Source organism: Acipenser ruthenus, chromosome 7 (genome assembly GCF_902713425.1).
Source record: "Acipenser ruthenus chromosome 7, fAciRut3.2 maternal haplotype, whole genome shotgun sequence".
In the NCBI taxonomy this organism is placed as follows: Eukaryota; Metazoa; Chordata; class Actinopteri; order Acipenseriformes; family Acipenseridae; genus Acipenser; species Acipenser ruthenus.
In genome coordinates, this window is record NC_081195.1 from 9,253,658 (window position 1) to 9,272,342 (window position 18,685).

Consider the following 18,685-nt stretch of genomic DNA (forward strand, 5'->3'; position numbering starts at 1 on the left):
AAGGCCGGAGCTGCAGCAGACTGTGATCTACAAGATGCCAATCGGATTGTTATTGATAATCATCATAATTATGATAATTAGAGCTGATGTTTATACAACTCCTGCAAGCTTTCAATGGCAGGGTTGTACATCACTATAGGGGCGCTAGTGTTAGTTCTCTCCACTGGGAACAAAGCTGGGGCACTGGGAATCACACACACACACACATAAAGCACACCTGCTCACATACAGAGATACACTGAAGTAGTGAGAGAAAAGGAAAGGCAAGCTGCAGAGAGAGAGAGAGAGATGGGGTGGGGATTTAAGAGAGACAGAGACCCGCAGACTCTAGATATTATAATTCAGTTTCACAGTGAATCGCCTGGCTGGTTTAAGAACTGTGCCTGTGATACAATGGAGTTTGTCCCGTCTCTCTATTGATTTTGTTCCAGAGGCACCGGCCAGGCTATTACTCACTCTGTGAGATACTGACACTAACCCTGACTACAGTATTGTAATTTTGGTCACTACACTAAACTTGTCAGGAGACTGCGTTAATGTGCTTTAGAAGTGTACAATGTGTGGATGTACATTAATATACAGAGAGAGAGAGAGAGAGAGAGAGAGAAACCTAGAGTGCGATGATGGGCTCAGTAATCATCAAGGCAGCTTCGAGAAAGTGAATAATAATACACGGAGCTGCCTCATTGCACACAGCCGGGGATGCTCACAACATCCCCACGTGCAACCACCAGACCAGCTGAGGCTGTCAACACCGCTTTGTCATTTTATTTTATAAAAAAAAGATTTAAAACAGTAACCACGAACAACAACAGAAAATTGCACAATTTTGCAGACAATTCCACTGTGTTGCGTCACCACCACATTCATCATCCAAAACAGAAGAAAATGAAATCAGACTTCAACAGCAGTGACACACACTTCACCAATCCAAGAGCATTGTATTCATAAACAATATGTACCAAACATTTCTACAGTGTTCAGCTCTGCTGAAGGCTTGACTCCTGGTTATGCTTTGGTTCCAGTTAGCTCAGGTGCTGTGCATAATGTTCCTGCTTGGTGTATGGTGCACTTCCAGTATGGTGCATTATTTATGAATCAAAGATGCATAGCACATTAGTCAGTCATGTGATTGTAAATTAGCCATTACACAAACCTGATTTAAAAGCATTATATTGCATGACATGATACCAATCTAATCAGAGAGAACATGCTGCAACTAACCACCTTGGTGAATCTTAATTATTCATAGGAGCTATAAATACACAGTGCATCACTATAGTAACATGCCCCCCTGAATTGAGCACTGCATGCTGTCATTACCTTGCCCCTTAATAATAGGCACTAGTCTAAGCACTCCATTCTCAGCTCTCCAGCACTGTCATTAATCTGTATCTTAATAATAATGAGCAGTGGTCTAAACACACTGAATTCTCAGCTCCCCAGCACTGTCACTATCCAGTCCCAGTAATAAGCACTAAACACGAAATGTGCCAGCCTTTGCCCTTCAGCACCTTACATTCAGCTCAGGGCTCTCATATCTTGAGCTATATTCATGCCATGCAGCAATACATTTAATATAAAATATTTAAGTGAAGTCACATTAATCCATGTTTCCTTTTGTAATAAAAGCTTCATGGTTCCAATTATGTCTGCTGCAGTTTGACAGATGAGGCTAAAGTTACCGTGGTGATGGAGAGGCTCTCGCAGTTCACATTAATAGGGGCCCCGGCAGCACTCAGAATAGCAATCTCTGCGTCAACTTCCACTTCCACTGCTTCGCATATTAGCAGAGTGTGTTTTGCTTTCATACACGGGCCGAATGGGGATTATCAATTTACTGTCAGGCACTGAGAGAGCAGTATTGGGTGTCAATGACGTTCATCACAGGCAGTGACTTCATGCCAACCTTGCTGAGTTAAAAAATAAATAAATAAATAAATAAATAAATAAACAAATTTATATATATATATATATATATATATATATATATATATATATATATATATATATATATATATATCCCCTCTCTTGATTTTACCCTACTCTCTTGGGTTAAGATAGAAGCAGTTACATTAATGTTACAAGTAGTTTCTTACTAGTTTTATAGACTGCACTTACTGTGTGTATGGAATGGGTTGCTAAACAGCATTGCTTCTGTGAATCATTGGGTCCTTTAAGAGCCGACTTGAAGTAGTTCTGGGATCTATCAGGTACTGGAAACCAGGGGAGCACTAATGGGTCGAATGGCCTTCTCTCATTCAGAACCTGTATTATTTTCTCATCGTCTCCATTCTCCTTTCTCCCCTCACTCCACCACCTCTATCTCATTCCTTCTCTCATTCTTTCTCTCCCCTTCTCTCTCTCCCCCCTCTCTCTCTCTCTCTCTCTCTCTCCCCCCCCTCTCTCTCTCTCTCTCTCTCTCTCTCTCTCTCTGCTCTCTCTCTCTCTCTCTCTCTCTCTCTCTCTCTCTCTCTCTCTGCTCTCTCTCTCTCTCTCTCTCTCTCTCTCTCTCTCTCTCTCTCTCTCCCTCTCTCTCTCTCTGCTCTCTCTCTCTCTCTCTCTCTCTCTCTCTCTCTCTCTCTCTCCCTCTCTCTCTCTCTCTCTCTCTCTCTCTCTCTCTCTCTCTCTCTCTCTCTCTCTCTCTCTCCTCTGAGCAGTGTTCTCAGCAGGGTTTCTCCGGCCCCCGACATTTAAAGTAAATTGAAAATCCTGATCCCCTGCTCTGTACTGAGAGGAATGCCCTGCCTCACTGTTATTAGTCTGTTTGATGTTAGTTGTTTATTAGGTGACAGATTGTTCCCTCTCTCAATCACCCCTCCGGTCATTCAGAGAACTCTCAATCACAACTGTCATCACGTCAATCAAACAATACCACTGCATGCACACACACCACACACGTACATGCACACACACACGTACATGCACACACACACACACACACACACACACACATGCATATGCACACACACACATGCACATACACACACGCACACACATATATCTTGGTGGAGTGCAAATATAGCTGTTTAGTTATCCAATAATGTCTGTTTGTGTTGCTGTGAAAACTGAATATCAGGTGGATCGGTGCTGAAGAACACAAGAACATTGGAAAAGCTATGAATTAGAGTTGGCCATTCGACCCATCCATGCTCATCTGGTTTGTCGTAGCCGATTGACCCCAGGCCCAGAGCAGAGAGAGTCCTTCTTTAACGTCTCTTTACCTGCTGTCACTTTCCAATAACTCTCCCTCACCCCTTGACTCCTTCTCTTGTAGTGAATCAGAATAAATCCCCCAATACAGATATTGATTTCTGGCAGGATAAGTAGACAGTGTTCATGGTTCAGCGTCTGTAACTTCATCCTTGGTTAGTCACTGAATGTCTTCCCTCTCTTTCAGCCTTACCCACTTAGAACCATCACATATCTTCTGTTTAATCTTTAGCTTTCCTCCCATGTACGCAAATCAGCGAGAATGCCATCAGGTGGCTTCAGAATGATGATGACAGGCGGTGATGACAACGTAAATATGTTGACATTACCATGGAAACAAAAGAATATAGATGACAATAGATGACAATGCAGAATGTGAACTTGGTGGCGTATCTACCTGTTTTCCCATCTATCTAGCTGTCTTCATAGCTCCACATTTCTGAACAGAATTTTATATTTACGCCTATGCATCTGTCATCTGCTGGACTATCCCCACCCGGTGTGCTGGGCAGGTCCCAGTTGTAAATATAATATAGCCAGTCAGACGGGGAATCCTGTAAAGAGATATATAGGTTGGAGTTTCTTTTGGCTCAGCTGACACAGTCACATAGCCCCTGGATATGAAGACTCACCTAGGAGAACACAGGAATATTATACACTACAGCACCAGAGGGACTGACTGTGCCAGTGCGTTTATGCATTTGTATGTGCAATCTGGATGTGTGTCTTTGTGAGAATGTGCCAGTGTGAGGGTAAGTTCATTACAGTATTCCATCGCATAAACACCTTATACTATACTTGCATGTGTGTGTCAGTGTGAGTTTGTCTGCATGTGTGAAGGCGAGTGTGCCAGTGTGAAGGTGACTGCATTACAGTACTGGATCGGCCAAATCTCTAAGACACTATGAATAAATATCCTTACAGAAATCTATATCCCATATCTGTCCTCTAATAGAAGAAACCTTGATAATGTGCAGTTAGTATTAGTTAAAGAAATCTATACTAATAATAATCAGGTGTGCTTCATCACAAGGCAGGGAAACACTCACTGGGGCCAATATGCTTTCCTTCAATTAATTAGCACTTCTTCCCTAAAAATAATAAACTGGGGGAGGTCCTTTTTACAAACAAAAGCAAGAAGGCAGGCACTAAAAACCAGAATGTCTGCAAAGCCATACATCATATCTAACAGGCTCTGAATAAATACGATCCCGGGCATCTGTGGGGCTTGAAGTAGATGGCAGAAATCTCTGGGGCCCAGATTAAATGTTATAACAGGAATCTAGCTGGCCGGGTGAATACATTTCATAGCAGAGAAATTTAGCAGACTGTGAACTGATTCTGTACCAGAGAAATCTGACAGACTGTGAATAAACATTGCAGAAATGCAGCAGGCTGGGGACACTCATCTACTATAACGCAGAGAAATCAAACGGCCCGTGAATGTATTCCTTACCACAGAAATCTAGTGGTCTGTGATTAAATACAGCGTGAATAATCTACAGGCTTGTGAAGAGCAGCGACAGCTGCACAGATTAAAACAGCAGCAGAGGAATCTGTTGGCTTGTGAATAAACATTATCATGCAGAAATGGATGTGTCTGATCGGATATTTCAGCTGAGATACTGCCATTAAACTTTACAACTGACATTTACCAGACTGTTCGAGTTAAACTGGAAAATAAGCATCCAAGCAGAGCAGCTCCCTGGTTAGAGACCCATCTCAACGACACAATTGACTTGCTGATTGCCATGGATTAAAAGTTTCTTGACATAAATCGTGACATCCTAAACCAAATTGAAGATATTTGTTATTGCATTGCGTTATCAAGGGATCAATATCACCCAGACAGGGGAAACACACGCAAGATTAATATAGTGATGAAGGGAGTTACTGCCGTGTTTAACATCCATCACTGTTTACATCATTAAAATAGAGCCACTCATCTTTTCTGTATGTACAGTATGTAACAGTCTCCTCCTCACACCCTCTTACTTGCTTATCGATTGACTGCATTGTGGATGGTTCACACTACTTTTACAGCTTCTTTTTGCTTTCAGAAAAAAAAAAAAATCAAATTTTCACAAAGCATTAGAAAATCAATCACCCTGTATAAATAGTAACAGAGACTCTGATACCAGAGTCTGTGCTCGAGAATTCCTATTTTAACAGGGAATTCTAGAGGGATGAGATTAAATAAAGAAAACTAGCCGTCTGTAATCAGATATTATAACTTTGAAATCTGCTGAGCTGTCTTGTGTTTTCATATTGTCACAAAGACATTTTACAGGATGTATTTCAAGGGACTCTCATAGGTAGGGATCCAATATTGCTAGAGAAAGCTGTGAATGGATATTATAATACAGGAATCTATCAGATTAAATATCCAGACAGAATGTGCATGTGTTCCCACACTCCCAGTGCCTGTCTTGTTTCGTGTGACAGCACAGGCATGGAGCACAAAAGCACAGGCGTGCAAAATTAACTTTAGGTAAAACCTGGAGTGAGTCTGGAAACTGATACCCATAAGGAATATTTTTAAATCCTTGGATTAGATATTATAGTGGAAAAAATACTGTGGCTTTAAACAAATATTATAACTGAATCGGAATGAGAGCTGATATGACAGCAATCAAACAGCATGTACAGTAAGTAAGATATAATACCAGAATTATCAAACACACTCAGGAATTTAACAGAGAATTATATCAGCGGTTATTAAAGAGCTATAAAATCTGCCACTGTTCAAATGACATTCTGCAGCCAGTTACTGTTCTGTGATCAAATATTAAACACATTTGGAATAATGCATCAGACTCAATAATAGATTTTAACAGAATTTTCACACAGTGTCATTAGATATTATGAATGATAAAAAATAATTTAAATTCAAATTCCTTAAATCAAAACCAGAGGAGTGGAGTTCAGAAGAATCAGGCAGAGTCTGCCATTGTCTGCTTCGGGGTCAAATACTCTTCAAACATTCTCATGCACAGGGAAACTCAAAGAACTCAGCAAACTCTGCAACTGCAAAACGAATTTGAGTCGTCTCAACACAAAAAGCACTTTGAAAGGGGAAATGACTTGTTATTACTGTCTGTCATTTATGGTTCTTTACCAGGACAGCACATTACCAACTACCAGCTTACATCAAATTCACAAGTGCAGGGAATTTACACTTAAACATGTATCTGTATGACATAGCTTAACTTCCTTTTTTTAATCTGCACTTAGCAGAGGTCTTTGGATTGCTTCTCACAGAAAGGGAACTGCCCTCCGGAGACGCCAGGTGGAATGCATTGTGTATTGTTCAATATTGTGTGCTGGGGAACTCAAGAGGATGTGAATTTACGAATGTATCGGCACCCATGCCCCATGTATGAGCCTGTACTGAACAGGTTAAATGCTTTATTATGAGCAGTCTAGGGATGTGATTAAATACTATATAAATCTACAAGATTGTGAATAATGAATGCTTAGTTCAGAAATAGTATTATCTAATTTCCTTCACACAGGTGATTTTTGAGAAGATGTGTCGATAATGGTGTTTCAGCACCCTGGACCACAGAGCAGAATAAGTATGGCTGAAACTACCTGGATGTGCTTGGTATAACACAGTGTACAAGAGTCATGTGATATCACTGTATACTATATCTTCCATGTTAGTTCACTCTTTTCTTATATGACTCTCCCAACCCCTGTTGCCAGGCCAAATGAAATAGAGCATCAGTGTAGAGTAGTGGTTAGGGCTCTGGACTCTTGACAGGAGGGTCGTGGGTTCAATCCCTGATGGGGGACACTACTGCTGTACCCTGGAGCAAAAGTACAACTGTATAAATGGGTTATTGTATGTAAAAAGAATGTGATATCTGTATAATGTGAAGTAATATGATATCTTGTAACAATTGTAAGTTGCCCTGGATGTGCTAAGAAATATATATAAAAAAAAAAAAAAAAAAAAAAAATATATGGTACAATAGCAGCAAAGTCAAAGTTTAATAATAACCCTGCCTGGGGTCAAGGGGAGAGAGGGGAACGGTGAAATCTGGGGTTCCTGTGCAAATGTTATCCTTGTAAGTGAGTGAATTCAACATATCTGAGCAAAGAGCACAGGCAGGCGGAACCTCTAGCAAAGGGCCTGCACTGATGTCCACCACTGTGAAATAGGAATGTACCGGTGGTGTCCACCACAGTGAAATAGGAATGTACCGGTGGTGTCCACCACAGTGAAATAGGAATGTACCGGTGGTGTCCACCACAGTGAAATAGGAATGTACCTATGTTCTTCTTGCTTCTTGTCCCTGTCAGCTGGTTCAGGAAAAAAAAAAAAAAAACTAAACATACAGTGTACAGTAGCAGCTTTACATGTGTAAAGAAAAAACACACACTAAACTCCCTGGGCACATTCGAAACCTTTACAATAACAGCAGTGTTTAAAGCCATCATGGGCATCCATGACAACACTAATTCAACATGCCGAATCTGTACAGTGTTCAAATTGTTCTGGTGGGATATGTGGCTGTACCTCACTCGTTAACGAGTCTGTCATTTAGGAAGGTGGGAGTGAAAACCTGAATTGACCACAAAGTCACTCTTGAGACTGTTCCTGAGAAAAAACCGAGTGCGACAGAAACTGACTTGTCACAGGTGGTGTAGCTTTAATTTGTTACAGAATAAATAGCAGATGTTTATTTGCACCCCATAGCACTTGAAAACCAACTCAAATGCTAGTCTGCTCCCCTATAAATATTTGATGAATAGCTCTGCTAACAGGGCACAACTGTTTAGAGATTGCGCTGACAGAAATAACACGGCAGAATCTCGAGATACATAATAAAATGATTCGAGGCTCATCCACAACCGCAGGAAAACAGCACCGACTGCCGACTGAACACAATGAAAGAGATCTTCCGCGGTGCCACCCGGCTTCCAGTCACCACCCTGGGTCCTAATTCATCAATGGAGGCAATTAATAAATGGACAAATCTGGTAAATAAATAATCATACATACATAATACATATACTTAGTATCAGCAGCCTAACACTAGATACTGAGGTGGCATTCATAAAATGGTTAATTATTAACTAAAATATATCATTAATAGATGATGTTGCTTTCAGTATAAATTAGTTAATAAACTGGTCTTAACAGAATAATCTATGGGAAAGCTTAATTGACAGTAATGTAACAGGCATGTTTAAACAATAGCGACAAAAAACAAACAAACAGAAAACACAAACATGTCTACATGATACACTTGTCGTTATTCCCATAACATGTGCGCAATAATAATACGGTACTTGATGTTAAGAGCAGCATACACCTAAAACAGCAAGATACTGTCTAGCTCACGACAGCCTAATGACCTGTCCGGTCGCCATTGATCACATCGAACTGATGTGATCAGCTTTAAAACATTAGGGGGTCGTATACAATAATACAACTTATTATTATTATTGATCATATATCTCTAGATTAATATACATAATTAAATCTCTGGAGACAGGTCACTCCTTTTAAAATAAGACGCAGTTCAATTCAAGTTAATTAAGGGCTATATAAAGTTGGGAATGTGTCTTGTGTCAACGATGTTCGGCTGTATTTGCATTCAACACACAAGCGCTCCTCGTCGTAGTGCAGACAGAAAAACACAGAATCACAATTTAGGTGTAACCAGCATAAAGCTAATACACAGTGATACTGCACTCAGTGCAAATACGTCTTAACTCAAATATGATTTGCTCCCTAATTCGAAAGAATGTATTATTGATGTATACACTTATTGATACAAGATGTCTAATATTCTAACCACTATTTATAATTAAAATGTGTTATACCCAAATTCCAACTGATGTGATGCAGGATAGATTAATGTTGCGGCTGCAAAAAACTGAAGCTCTCGTACTGTCTGTGGGTAGATCTGCCGCCCTGCGATTTACCATCTACTGCTATCTACCCGCTATTCGACACAACCTTATCTGCATTAATCTTACTTAGCCACCATTGATTTTGATTTATCTGAACGAATCCATTAGATTAAAACTTGACCCCTGTCCTGATACGTCCATATATATACAGACCTTTGCTGCATACATAATGCGTAAATTATAATGGGTAAATGCATTAAGCAAACATACTTAATGCATGCTCAAAAAGCCAAATGCCTATAGCGAATCGCAATTCGCGTACTACAACAGCAACATTTCACAATCCAGAGATATTTAAAGCACATTTAAAGTATTAGGGTATGTATTGTCCTAAGTGGATTCAGTACACTGATTGTAATAGCAATCCCGACTCAATTTTTTTTTCTTCACACAGCTAAAACAAGGACAATATGTTGCTTTCTGCTCTTTGGTTTTTAAAACGTATTAAAACCAAAAAATGAGGCCACCAATAAAAGCTGAAACACTCCACCAGAAATACCAGAATCTCTTATCTAAACTCGCAGGTGTACTGCCTGAACAATGCTCCACCCTCTCAGCAACAATGTAACACAACTGCAGTTTACTAGATTGTGCCATTGTTTATGTATCTGCTTAGGATTGATTAGACACCTCAGTCATGTTGTCATTTCTGTGCTTACTGGTATCTTGACTGCTAAAAAATCTAACAAAATATTAAGTAACACTTTACCTACATGATCACAGGCAGTATGTAATTCCATTATAGTCCACATGTTATACACATGTAGTTAATATGCAGTCTTCATGTTATACATGTGCAGTTAAATACAGCTCCAAACTGCCTCAGTATCTATAGTGAAATTACAGTATCTAAAGTAACCCTCAACAGTATGGCCCCGTAATGGACTCACGTGTTTTGGTGCGCAGGGGGGGTCGAGTGGGCACGGCGGGCGAGCTCTCTGCTGGAAAGTGACCGAGGGTCCAGACAGCTGTCGAATCGTGAAGGTAGAAGCGCCCTGAGGGCGAGGGCGAGGGCGGGGCTGTGGGCTCCTGGTGAGCCTCCGTCGTTGGGGTTACTGCACCTGTGGGCACCGCTGATTCCGTCCCGGCACTGCTGCCCGTGGTCACTCTGCGGACCGTGGTGCCTCGTGGGGTCACTCCCCGGCCCCCTGGGGGCAGCAGCCTGGGGGTCCGCGTGGTGGTGGTGGTGATGCGGGTGCTGATGCGGTTGGGGGGGCGTGGCGTGAAGCTGCCGGAGCCGGCCGGGCCCACCGCGCCAGCACTGGAGGCTGTGGTGGTGCTGTGGCTCCCCAGTCCAGGTCGAGTTCTGCTGGATACTGTGGTGGTGGCTGTAGTAGTCTCTGAGTTTTTGGGGAAGGCGCTGGGCTTGGACAGGAAGATGGGGTCCTGCCCAATCCCCTTGGCGTCCACCAGGTCTGTGGGGACGTAGTCCTTGACCGAGCCCACCACGATCCACTTGAGCAGCATGAGGCTAAGGCCCAGGCCGATGAAGCCAATGAGCAGGGGCACCACGCACAGCCAGGTCTGCTGCCGGGGCCACAGGGCACAGCTGCCACAGCGCAGGGGTCCAGGCTCAGGGGGGGAGGGCTGCTCAGAACCCCCTGCGGCCCCCTCTGGATCCTCCGAGATCACAGCCCCCGACACAGCGGCCGTCACAGCCTCGCTCATCCTGCTGGTGCAGAAAGGGTTAACCCCTGGGGTAGGGGGAAGGGGGACATGGGCAGGACTGAGCAGAGGGGCAACAAGCAATACTAGGCATTGAGGAGCAACAGAGCAAGACAGAGAGAGAGAGTGGAGGAGAGTGAGTAGAAATAGAAATATCGAATAAATATATTTGAGATGTTTTGTTTTCAAGGGAAAAAAAATGATGTCCCAGACAAAAATAGAACACAGTACAGTATAGAAATTTTAATCCCAGGCAAAACAAAATATATATTTAAAAAATATATATATAGATAGATATATATATATATATATCTAATATCTTTAAATATAATCTGTAAATCCTTCCTCTGGGGGAGTTGCAGTCAGTTCGCAGCTAGACATCGCCTCTACTGAAGAAATAAAACCATTTTAATTTTCTTAATGTTGTTTTCTTGATTTTCTTCCTCCTTCTCTCGCTCCCTCGTTCGGAGGATCAGTGGGAGCTCTTTACTGCAGCTTAGATTCAACGCTGACTCAGCTCAAAAAAACACACGTTCACTTTCCACTCGTTCCTACCTTTCCCGAGCAGCTCCCGAGTTTCTGAAGATCTTTTTTTTTGTCTAATTCCCCAGCAGCAATAGCAGTGGCAGCAGCACAGAAAAAAGAAAAAAACCAACAAAACAGCACACAAACCAACAAGCCAAGCAGCTGGGGGTCTGAATCCCCCTTTTCTTTCACGCCTCCTCAGCGCTCTGCCTCCCTCTGCTCTCCTGGTCCTGCTGCTTGGGTTGCCACGGCTCTCCGGCACAGTATGTTAGTCTTTCCATCGACTGTCATTTCAAGAGAAGAAAAAAATCCTGCCGTACGCTGCTACATTCCACCACAGTGACGGAGAGTGAGAGGCAGATAGACAATATCCGAGCTCTTTCCCCTTTTTCTTGCTTTGTTAATATTCTTCTGTGATCACCCTGTCTCTGGCTTTATTCCTGTTATCTTATTATTTTCTGCCCTTGTTTTTTCATTTATTCATTTTTCTTTCCTCGAGCTCACAGATGCTCCAACATCCCGCTACAAACACTCATGCCAGAGACACTGCTGCTGCTCAGAGAGAGAGAGAGAGGGAGGGGGAGAGAGAGAGAGAGAGAGAGAGAGAGAGAGAGAGAGAGAGAGAGAGAGAGAGAGAGGGGAGGGAGGGAGGATTGCACCTGCTCCCCCCACCAGCGGGGATGAGAGAGTAAGAGAGAGAGAAAAGCCAATCCTAGTACTGCTACTGCAGCAACATTATGAGAAGAAGCTATCAGAGCCTGCAAAGCCACAGGCCCAGTGGTCCAGGCAGACAGACAGACAGGCAGAGCATCCACTCTTAACAGTCAAACACTAATCCCAGCAACCAGGAGAACAGGAGCTGTCCAAAACCAATCGGGTGCTGAAATGTAGAGAGAGGGTGTGTATATAAGAGTCTGCTGCTGGCGCGAGATCAAGAGAGAGAACAGTGTTGATGGAGAATGGATAACAGAGATAAAGCACCTCCTACCAGCCTAATGCAGCTCTTTAATGCATATCCAATAAATAAATGATCCCTCAAGCAGATCCCATCTGAGAGCATTGCGTATGGGTGGGTAGTATATAAAAAGATATATGCGCTGTAGATAGATGAGAAATCATAGCTAAAGTACAGATTGACAGAGAAAAAAAATAAAACATAAAAATAGCAAATTCTAAATGGAGCGGAGCTGATACTCTGCCTGCCTACTTGAACACTGGAAGCGGCCTGTTACTTACACACTCACACGCTTACTTACAACTCGTCTGCCTACTTACACACTCCCACCTACATACACACTCTCCCATCTACTTACACACTCCCACCTACATACACACTCTCCCATCTACTTACACATCTGCCCGCTTACTTAGACAGTCACTGATCTACTTACACACCTGCCCGCTTACTTACACACTCGCTGATCTACTTACACACCTGCCCGCTTACTTAGACAGTCACTGATCTACTTACACACCTGCCCGCTTACTTACACACTCGCTGATCTACTTACACACCTGCCCGCTTACTTACACACTCGCTGATCTACTTACACACCTGCCCGCTTACTTACACACTCGCTGATCTACTTACACACCTGCCCGCTTACTTACACACTCACACATACACTAGCGCTCACACTTTTGATCTAGTTTTATCAACTTTATTATCCAACTCTTTAACTGAATTAAAAGCATCACCACTACTTATTCAGTTCCTGATCTTGTGATCCACCTAACCACTAGCGAATCTACCAACTGATCTTCAGCATATCCATCAGCCCTCTCTCACCCTGCTGTATCCAGTGTGATCAGTCTGGATCTGATGCCCTCTATTACCTTAATCTTCTCTCTAATTATCTCAGTCTAATCCACTACTAGTCCACTACTACTAATCCCTCCCAATCTGTCTTTCATAGTATCTATCTTTCTAATCTCTCAACCTCGTACCATCAACGCGCGCCACCAAGCAGAGACCTGCTGCTTTCAAACTGTCTGGAAATGGTAGATGTGCAGATTTGCACATGGTTACAGAAAACACTTTTGCATTTCATTCTTTCAATACAAACTTTACAGAAAGACTACACCCAAGAATAACTAATTAAATAATGTCAGTGTCATATATTGAAAAATAAATACAAACGTGCTCAGATTAGTTTACTGGTCTGTAGTTTTGGGTAAATTCTACAGTGTATCTATCTACAGTAAAAATAATGTAGATGCAAACCCCTATGCTCTTGGGACAGCGCAGTACAATTTTGACTATTATAAAGGTATGTGGCAAGGACAGCATCACAGCCAAGGCTGGTAACTGGCAGGGAGAAGACCCAGAGACAGAAGCTGTAGATTTAAGTGCTAATGCGTATGTTTATTAACAAGCAGTGACACAGAAAACATTTAGGAATTTAACCCCCTCCCTGCCAACCCAATATTACCCACACACCCGTGGACTGGCTTTCACCTGCCACAAGGTGTCATGAGCAAACACTATTTATTCCTTATTTTTGTACATAAACACCCCTTGAAAGACCGTCATTTTAAACTTATGACTGCTGGGAAAGTAGGGCAACTGAGTGGTTTCAAGGCCCATATACTTTGTCAATGCTGAACACTGTTGTAATAACATTGAGGTCGATGGTTTTGTAGTTTATCTTTTACTTGCTGATTTAATGAAGTGATGCAGCAGAAAAAAAATCCAAGTGTCTCTAATTTGGGTTATTGGGTCTTGACTCATTAGTTAGCTAGCAGGTATTACATTATTGATTTTTATCAATACCCATCTTATTGATTTCAAGTATACGAAGTTTTGTCTTCATCAGTGTAATGGTCAGGTCTTTATAATGGAACCTTCAACTTTGGTTTGACCCCCTTAGACATTAGCCTTAAGAAGAGCTCAATATTGTATTACTCTCCATCAGATCCCCAAGACAGAAATATACAGTGCTAAACAATGTTCAGTGATGCCAAGATATTTAGAAGGTAAGGGGAAACAAACACCCCACGCAGTCTTTCTGTATCAGGACTGCTGTCCCAAAATTTTGTACCCTCACTTGTAGACTAACGTTGTCTTGAATATTGACTGTATATGTTTTATTTTTAGTCTTAACTGGCTATAACGCAGAGTAAAAAAATCACTTACAAAAATGATTCTGATAATTCATTATTCACAGTTTAAGAAGGTGAAGGGTGGCAACAGTTTAACCCCTGCAGTCTCTCATTCTGTCTCTACTTTCTCAGTTGTCTCTCTTTAGACTAGGAGCAATACTGCTGTGAATGGGTGCTGTGTGCAGGCTGTGGCTCGAGACCTCTCCCCAGGCTGGGACTTTGCTATCCTTACTAATAATGTTCATAATTACACAGGACAGTGCAGTTCAGTAGCTGTGAGATTTTACAGGTGTTAACCAGAAAAAATCCTATTAGCTCCCTTTGATTGGAGCTTACACACACCACCAACACAAAAAGCACTGTCAACACAACTCTGGAAGCTTGTCAAGATTCGTGTGTGTGTGTAGGGTGGTGGTGTTCTATGAACTGAGCACCACCCCAAGAGCACATGCTATGGGAAGACAGCTCTGTTAACGTAACATTATTCAGCAGGTTTAATTAGACTTTATGAAGCAAAATTTAATTCTACAGGGTGATGCAAAATGTTTGGCCATAGCTGCATACATCATACATGTTTAGCCAACATGTTTATTTACAAACACGAATTTCAGACATATTTAAAAAAAATGTTTTAGAGTCTAGAGGTGCAGCATTTTATAGCTTGAAATGTAAAGCCTAGTTACACAGAGGCAAGGGAAACTAAAAAACTGAGGGAAGAAAAAATAAATGCATGTTTTTTTGTTTTTTTTTTTACATCAGCATATGTTATGATAGTAATCCTGGTGGAGAAGCCACAGCCATTACCAGGAATGAAAGGGCTCTTTCAAAGTAGAAATCTTGAGCTATTGTCCAGTGAAAGTAAACCTATTGTTCCCAGGTAATCATCCTGCTCCTGCTATTCTCGCTTGAACATGTTTTTATCCTCGCCTGTTGTCTGATTCTTGTTACACTGGGCAAATGCCCTCATTTCAACTGTAAGTTGCTGTTACAGAAGAAATAAGTACAATAAAATAATAATAATATAAAAAAGCTTCTTACTAGTTTGTAGACATTGTATACGGGCTTGTATTTGCTTAATGCAATCTTGGACTGAGACACATTCTGATGTGGGCTGCAGCAGTCCCACCCCTTCGCCAGTGGAGGGCTCTGTCCTGGATCTCTTCCCAGTAAATGGCAGCCACTCTGACCTTCCTGCAGCAGTGCCTCTGGGATTGGCTCAGCTAAGAGTTATAATTCTAGTCCTTTGAAGTCAGGAAATTGGAGAGAATGAATTACTGTACACCGACCTCAAGAAGAACACAGCAAGCGAGAACAGTGTTGTCAAGTGAATTTACGACACGCGCATAAACAAACACGAAGAACACGCAGAGCACGATATAAGAAATGCTGACCAGGCCTGACCCTTCTGTTGCTGCTTTGTTTATCTTCCTGAGATCTGAGAAGATCACAACCCAGGAAGAAGATCCTGACCAGACTGACCCTGCTGCTTAGCTTCTGAAATCTGGCCATCCTAATTCAAAGCATGAAACAGTGTCAACCAAAGAGAATCATTTCTAGAAGTGAAAATATAGACAGAATATATTACATATTGCTCCAGTTTCATGCATTTTCACTGTAGTGTTGTCTTTCTGTGTGCGGATGCAGTAGTTACAGTAAGTGGCACATTCTCTTATTCTGAGAATGTTCCCCTGCAGTTCCAGTTCTAAAGTCTAAATACACATCTGATTGCTGGGCTGTTAGTATTACAATTAAAATGACAGCGCAATACTGCTTCAGCTACTAAAGACTCTTGTCAGGAAGACAAAGAGTATCAAAGAAGGTGCCACACTGCCTATACAAAGCAATCAGCTGCTCAGAAATGATGGCCTGATGCCACTGGACTTAATAACTGTTTGGTCTATAAGACAGTTTATAAAAGATGTGTGGCACTACCTGTGCAAGGCAATTAGCCTTCCAAGAAACTGATGATATTAATCTTCATCTCCAAGACAGATGATCTCACTAACGCACTGCACCACAATACAACACTATGTGCCATACACAAATGATGGCTTGCAGGGCCACTGATGGTATTAAATCTACTAAGCTTTGCTTCAGTGAAAATTAGATTTTCAATGAAAAAAAATGATACTTTTGACTCATAAACACTCAATATAAGCGTTGATATTTACAAATCCATACACATTTACTTTTACAAGTTAGGACAAAATTAAAAGACTTGTTTTCCTGTAAGAGAAAAACTTTGTGCTGGAAAAAACACAGTAAATGTGTTTAATTAGACAGAACCATACAGAAAACTAGAGCTCTCAATGTGTAAAGTTACAGCACAACCAAAATCTGGTCTTTGGCAGAAATGATTGTGAGTATGATCCTGGCTCAAAAACATACTGTTATTTAACCTGCTCTCAGATGCTTGATGCTGTGGTGTTCCTATAGTGGCCAACTGGTATATAACCCTGAGTCATTCTCACATGGTTGTTTCGCATAGAGAACAATGGGAAAGTTTTTTCTAGTGTTTGTTTATTGGTTCTAAAACCCATGAAGGATTACTGCTGCCCCCTGCTGTTTTATGTACTATCACCTAAACTGTTTGCACCACATAACATTTTAAATATTAATTTGTTAGAATGCATCCTTAACCATAACATATATGGGACTACTTTCTAAAATATAATCATGTGACCAAGACACAGATAAACTTGACTTTTTTAATATGACACTTGAATACTTCTGTGTTAGAAGACAGATCTTTGTAATAAACTTCAGCATTGTCCTTCAGCAATACATTGCATTGTTCTTTGGAAGCATCACTGATTCAGGGTCTCAGAAGATCAGGTAAGTTTATTTGGTATGAGAATCTCACTGCAAAACCTCAGCGCATATCATTTCTCTCTCTCGCTCTCTTTCTCATTTCACACATTTTCAATTCTCTAAAGATTTCCTGACCTTTTCTCTCTCACTTGCATGCTAAACCCAGATCACTAACCCATCTTAAAATGTAAGAGGAAGAACATGTTGGTTTAATCAGTCTATAGAATGGATTGATGCATTGCAATGTCCTATTGCATATGGGTAGAAGGTTTGATGCATTGTGTTGCATTAGTGCATTATGAGTTTAGAGCTGGACAGTACAGTTCAGTCAATAAGTGTCACAAACCATGTGTTGTACTGCATATAAGAGTTGTTTCAGCTGCTGTGACTACAGAGATATAAACAGGTCACGCAGTAGAAGGGGCAGGCCATGCATTTAAGGTAGTATGCTATTGAGCTTGGCAGTGAAAATATATCTAAAATAAGCAAACTGCTGGTAAACTACTGCAGACTGCACTCTGCACAGATGTGCTGCCCTCAGTTTAACGGCAGGTCAGGTTATTCTGGTATCAAACTGGTCCACTGGCCGTGCTGCTCAGTGAATTCTATAGGGGAAAAAAGTCTGTAGTAGAATCATTCATTTGGTCTGTGTTCTGCAGCAGGTACCAGACAAGCAAAGCAATAATATATATTAAATTGCACACATTTGAAGATCATAAGTGTTAACTAATTCACATTTTGCTTGATTGCCACACATTTGCATACGTGGTAAGAGTTTTTTTTTCATAAAGCAGTACTGTGTAAAACAGATAAGGACATTAAAACCAGAAGAGCTATGATTTCCTTTCAGTGTTCATTTATATTTCAGGCTTTTCATCTCTGAGGCACACAGTGCATCTGGGGAGAGTGGTTATTACAGCCATCTGCAGAATTACCATACAACTGGAAGAATTCTGTCATTTCTGTAGAAATATGTAGTGTAGTTGGTTCGAGAAATATGTAAAATAAGAACTTTAGTTTATAAAAACTTATATTTCAACAGAAATACATACTGACAGCTGTACCCTGCCAAGTGGAGATGTTACACCGTTACCATAGACACACTTCCACACCAGTAAGATGTATCCCACTGACCACCAACAAACATACCCCTGGCTGGACCTTAAACCCACTGCAGCTCACTTTGCAACAGGAATAGCTCAGTCTAAATCTGTGACAGGTATCAAATTCTCCACTCCCAGCTGAACTGCCAGCTCCACCTCATGTCAGCTCGCTAGGAACTAAGCATCTGTGTTTCTGAAATCTGAGAACAAAGTGGTTTTATACAAGATTACAGGAAATTATACAGAAATATCTGTAATGCTCCCAAGAATGTGAAGCATCCATTTGGAAATCTTTTCCTGTTTGTGAGGAAATAAAATGGTATCCCCGTAATCATACT

The 18,685-nt window shown here is 41.4% G+C and overlaps 1 protein-coding gene across 1 annotated transcript in view; it reads right to left on the reverse strand.

Moving 5' to 3' along the window:
• Positions 1-11,959, reverse strand: part of LOC117416003 (pro-neuregulin-3, membrane-bound isoform-like) — a 127,794-nt gene extending 115,835 nt beyond the window's left edge. The window contains exon 1 of the mRNA XM_059026298.1: positions 10,032-11,959. Within this exon, the coding sequence (XP_058882281.1) occupies positions 10,032-10,809 (778 nt within the window). The 5' untranslated portion in view covers positions 10,810-11,959. The remainder of the gene's footprint in view (positions 1-10,031) is intronic.
• Positions 11,960-18,685: the final 6,726 nt, after the last annotated feature.